The 6,000-nt window shown below is 42.2% G+C and overlaps 1 protein-coding gene across 1 annotated transcript in view; it reads left to right on the top strand.

The window, feature by feature from the left end:
- Positions 1–533: 533 nt before the first annotated feature.
- The window catches only part of LOC140069030 (sodium-coupled monocarboxylate transporter 2-like), a 32,523-nt gene continuing 27,056 nt past the window's right edge, over positions 534–6,000 (top strand). Inside the window, exon 1 of the mRNA XM_072114370.1 lies at positions 534–939. Coding sequence (XP_071970471.1) covers positions 583–939 — 357 coding nt within the window. The 5' untranslated portion in view covers positions 534–582. The remainder of the gene's footprint in view (positions 940–6,000) is intronic.

Genomic DNA, 6,000 nt, shown 5'->3' with positions numbered 1-6,000 from the left:
TGTGCAGTTTGCCTGTGTAGTGTGCAGGGGGCAACAGATTCAGGATTTCTGGTGCCCGTTCTTCATGAATCTGGTGCCCCCTGTACTGCCCCAAAAGAGTGCACCTTTAACATAGGACGTACAACACAATTCTGTTGGACTCCTCATGATAAATGTGGCGCACGGTCCGACTAAGCACCAAAACGCCCATTCAGTGCAGAATTTTTTTGTCGGTTATAGTGCACAAATCTGTCTCGGACACTTTATGGTTATTACATAGATAAATAACAGAATAAAGTTGCAATAATACAAAAAAAAAAATCGTAAAATTATTACACTATAATTATATAATGTTATCACTGTAGTAATAAACCAATTTGATGTCACAAACTATTTAAAAACCAATGTCTGATGAAGCCTCGTGGCAGATAATAGTAAATTAGAGGTGTAGAACTGCTGAGTACAAAACTAATGGTTAACCCAACCCAAAAAAGCTGCATAAAAGTCCCTTGTGAACTCCTTGGTCTCCTTCATGACTTCACATCTCCGTCTGCACAGTGAAGATTTATTTCTCCACAAAATAATTAAGAATTTGATAACAAAATGCCCAAGTTCCAGATTCCGGACATCATAACTTTTGCGATATTGGACTATGTCATTTTTGCAGCGTTGTTTTTGATTTCGGCAGGAATTGGGGTGTTTTTTGCTATAAAAGAGAGAAAAAAGACAACCTCGTCCGACTTTCTCGTTGGCGGTAAACAGATGACATGTGGACCGGTGGCGCTATCTCTGACCGCCAGCTTTATGTCTGCGGTGACAGTCCTAGGGGCCCCGGCTGAAGTCTATCGTTTTGGAGCCTCCTTTGGTTTGTTTTTTATCGCCTATACATTCGTTGTCATTTTTTCAGCAGAACTTTTTGTACCTGTGTTCTACAGGTCGGGAATTACCAGTACATATGAGGTAAGTCTATTCTTTTGTAATAAGACTTCAAAGTACTTATGTCATTATTTAAAGGAAATCTACCACCAGGATGAAGGATTGTAAACCAAGTACACTGACATACTGGTGTGTTCCCCCTCTGGCAGGGTGCACATTTCTTTTAGCTTCTTATGCACTTGTTTTTACAAAAAAATTATAAATTATCTTTACAAATTATGCAATTATGCAAATTAACCCGAGGGGCTCAAGGCTCAATGGATATCTATGGAGTCTGGAGCCCCTGAGGCTTATTTGCATAATTGTAAAGCCTTCTTTGCAAAAACAAGGTCATAATAAGCTAAAATCAGAGCAGATCCTGCCAGAGGCGGCGCACACCAGTATGTCAGTGTGCTGACTTTCCAATCCTTCATCCTGGTGGTAGATGTCCTTTAATTTTGCCATTTCCGAAAATTTTTTTGAAGGGGTTGTGTGGTCACAACAAGTTATTCCCTTATAAACATATGTAATAAATTCCTGATCAATTGGGTCCCCATGGTGAGACTCCATGGATTGAGAGAACGGTGGTCCATTGTACCTCAAATAAATGGGACTCCCACCAATGAGCTCTCACAATTTCTATGGTTTTCTTAGCAACTAAAATGTTGATGACTTATCCTACAGACAGGTCATCAATATTAGATCCTGGGGTCTGACAAGCCGCAACCTCACATTTAGGAATTCAGAGCTTCAACTAGTTGAGCACCATTTTTGAGCACCAATCACATGACCTGGTTATAATTCAGTCCCATTCACAGAAATGGGGCTAAACTGCGATTCCAATATCTGCCACTATAGAATGTACAGCATACTGTATTGTAAGCCGAATAAAGCTGTTGTCTCTTCAAAATAGCTTGTCTGTGGAAGTTAAAGGGAACCTGTCAGCAGAAATCATTAGCAGTGTTGTCAAGCAGCTTAACACCTCCCAGAACTTGATTTATTATGACCTAGCATGGTGGCATCATCCAGAAAATCTACTTCGAAGTCATTTTGCAAACTGGTTGAATAGATTTTAACACGGAAGTCAAGCTCTCCCCACCTTAGCAAACCACCTTTACTGAAAATGACCAATCAGCATCCAGGGAAGTCACTCACCAGGTCTCGTGTAGTCTACTGCTTGATGTTGGCTGAAGAAGCGGGGCATTCTGAGGTGGGGAGAGCTTGACTTTAGCACTAAACTCTCCGCCTCCAAAGGAATTCTCTATGCAGTGTCAAAATGTGGCTGGTTTCTGCTGTTGGGAACACTGGTCACCTGAGATCTGCACTAATAGAGGAAAGTGATGAGCAGAGTCCAGCTGACGGCTCCTTACATCACCCCTACAACATTGGTCTCCATAGTCAATCTAATTCTAACTTCTCCAGATTATGTCTCATACCTTCATCTCATAGGCTAGACACATGAGAAACAAACTCTCCTTCCATAAATTTCTTATGACATTTTTTATTATACAATAAAAGAAAAAACTTGACACTTATTCTCTGGAACTGGTATCTTAGATGTCTGCCAAAAAATCGAAGGAAATCGACTGTGAAGATTAGGAGTTAAGCAACTATAAACATCTTTGACCCCTTTGCTAGAGCCGTAAAAGGTGACGCGATCAATATTGGTAGTTAATGAACAGTTAGTATTGACGTCACTTACATTCACTGTAGCAGGAAGTGATTGGTCGTTACTTAAGGGGTTGTCCAAAATTTAAACTCTTTAAAGGTGATTGGTGGCTGTCTGACCAATGGAATGACAATAGGTTTTCCTAGGGGTGACTCCACGTTTCAGTAGGCCACTGGGCGACAGAGCCTCAGTAGGCCCCTTTGCCGTGAACTCATGTGGCAGCATTGAAACTAAAACAGTCTCCTGTTCCCTAGTTTATCATACCAAACAGCTCCCTCATGGTTATTTTATATGAGCCCCCCTCATACCCTTTGGATTCATTAGATAAAATCCCCCCTCACCCCATTGATTCCTTATGTACAGCCTTACGTGGGCCCCCCAGCTGCTCCGGGCCCGGCGCTTGCCCTGGTATGCCCAGTGCGGGCGCCGGCCCTTGGGGCTCCTATTGCATAGATGGAGATGGCCAAGCAATGTACTAAGGTTCTTTACAGCACATTTCTCGAAATGACTCCATTAATAAGTTGGGGCATGGGACCCCCAAACTTGTCTGACACTTAAAGGGTCTTCTTATGTTTAATATTTATAACCCATTCACATGAGGCATTACAAGCACACGACAGATGATGGTCCCACCATTGGTCAAATTCGTGACTGCTCTCCATTCAAGTCTATGGGAGTGATTAAAATATCTGGGTGTATAGCCTTGACTATTTTCGGTGCTCCAATAGACATAAATAGAAAATGGCCATGATGAATACAAGACTATGCCAGATGTTCTTCAGGAACCAATGTCTTACTATATAGAGGGATACTTTTGATACTCTAGTAAGAGATACTGGGGCACATTTACTTACCCGTCCCGTTGACGCCGCCGATCCGGAATGTCCGATGAGGATTCGGAGCTGCCGCGATTCACTAAGATCGTGCGTTCAATTTCCTGCACGTGTCGCTTCCCCACTCATGTCCGCCGGAGTTCACCTTCTTCCTTCTGGTGCATGTGAGTGCTGATCTTGCAAAACAATTGCATTTTTAAATTCTGCGGTTAGTCCGAATCAGTTGGGTTGTCCGATTTGTGTCGCATGAAAGCCGGTGCTGATGCACCACAATCCGATCGCGTGCGCCAAAAACCCTGTGCAATTCAGGGCAAAGCGAAAAAATTTGGGAAACCCGACGGAAATGCGTCTGACGGACCCTTAGTAATTGTGCCCCACTGAATCAGAACACATGAGAAGCTCCAGAAGAGTAATAGCCTGAATGGGCAGGTTATATTTCACAGTCATCCCAACTTTTCACCTAAGGTGCATTATGCAAATGAGATGATGTTAGTCAAATCAGATTTATAGAAACCCTGTTTTGGGGGTTTTACTCATCAGCAGCACAGATCAGGGTTAAGGGAAGAGTTGCCTTAGATTCAGCTCCAAACAAGAACTTTTTCTCACTGAAGAGGCTTAGCAGTTATAAGACAACTTTTCTTTAGGCAACAGAATGTTAATTAACTGAAAGGGGTATTCCCACCTGGGCATTTACATTTAATTCAATTCATCTGCTTTATATTTACATTTCTTCCATTGCATGTTATTAAAATCTACCCGTGCAAAGATAATTTCCAATAAATGTAACCATGTTGTTTCTTAGAAAAGAGATAGTCGTCCTTGGATACAACCACCACAACGCTCTTTCAGAAGTGTCCTGGCATGCACTATTGAGACTCATCTGGATTCAGTATTCGTTACCACAGGACGACTGTGGGACATGCAGTAACTCCTGACCATTTCATATGTAAAAATAATTTGTTGCTTTGCCCAATCACTCCAGCAGCAGTGGTTGTATCCAAGGACAGCTGTCCCTTGTGTGTTTCTAAGGGACCAAATGGCTACATTTATGGGAAATTATCTCCACACTTGTACATATTTTTTAATAGCATCCAATTGAAAAAATGAATGTATATGACAGATGAATGTAATTAAATTTGAATGCCAAAATGAGAATACCACTTTAAAGCAGCCAAACCGGAAATTCCATGTGTAGGCAACTGTATCAGGGTTATTGCTCCTTAGGAGGAGAGAGCAAGGTATCTATATCGTGGAAGGATTATGAAAGTGGATTAATGAGGGGAGGGGAAAGCTAGAAGGAAAGGACATTGCAACTCCTACAGAAGGATATACTGGGGCACATTTACTTACACGTCCAGTGGAGTTCACGAAGTGCGGAGTATCAGACGATAATGCACTCTGGCGCAATTCAGTAAGATCATGTGCCCCTAAGTGTGATCTGCAAACCCTTAGTAAATAAGCCCCACTGGGGCAGATTTACTTACCCGGTCCATTCGCGATCCAGCGGCGCGTTCTCTGCGGTGGATTCGGGTCCGGCCGGGATTCACTAAGGTAGTTCCTCCGACGTCCACCAGGTGGCGCTGCCGCGCTGAAGTTCCCCGGAATGCACTCAAGTTCACCGGCCTATTCCTAGTGAAGGTAAGTGCAAATCCCGGGGCAATAAAGGGAAAATCTGCGCCATTCGGAAATATTCAGGTAACACATCGGGAAACCGCGAATCGGGCCCTTAGTAAATGACCCCCACTGTCTCTAATTGAAGATATATAGTAGTCTATCATCCAGCCATTCAATTTTACCCATAATAATGAGGGGAAAGGACCCAAAACAACTATTAAGATGATTTTCTTATGGGACATTGCCTAGAAAATAGGTATTGGTTGGGAGGACTAACCTGGAAAAGATTTTTGACAGTCTAAATAATACTAAGATCCTAACTTGATCCCTAATATCCATGAGTTGGAAGAGTATTATGTTCTGTTTCTACAGCAAACTTCCATCAGGTTCACATTTTTATCAGGGGATCAAATGAAGCATCTAAATGGTGCTAGCTAAAACAGTCATTGATTCCAGATTTTAAAGGGAATCTGTCACCAGAGATCTGATTTTCACTAACGGCAGGTTACAGAAGCCCATTACAGCTGCATATGTCTTATTGTGTTATCTAATCATTTGCATTATAATCTAATTGTGTATTATAACTTACCTTGCATGCTGACAGAATCCTCTGTGTAGTCCTAGGGGTTGGGCTTTGGTTTTGATGCATTTCAAAAGACATAATTGATTCCAGATTTTAAAGGGAATCTGTCACCAGAGATCTGATTTTCACTTAAGGCAGGTTACAGAAGCTCGTTACAGCTGCATTGCACATATGTCTTTCTGTGGTATCTAATCATTTGCATTACAATATAATTGTGTATTATAACTTACCTTGCATGCTGACAGAATCCTCTGTGTAGTCCCAGGGGTTTGGCTTTGGTTTTGATGCATTTCAAAAGACACAATTTGACTTGTCTGTGCTGTAGACTCCTCAGCTCTCAGCCCCCACCTTTGTGCTCCTCTACAGCTCCTCCTGCTCCTTCACAGAGCTCACAGCCTAGTGAGCTG

The sequence above is a fragment of the Engystomops pustulosus genome, chromosome 7 (assembly GCF_040894005.1).
Source record: "Engystomops pustulosus chromosome 7, aEngPut4.maternal, whole genome shotgun sequence".
Taxonomy (NCBI): Eukaryota; Metazoa; Chordata; class Amphibia; order Anura; family Leptodactylidae; genus Engystomops; species Engystomops pustulosus.
Note: the sequence above shows the minus strand (reverse complement) of the source record. Positions and strands in the feature narration are given on the sequence as shown.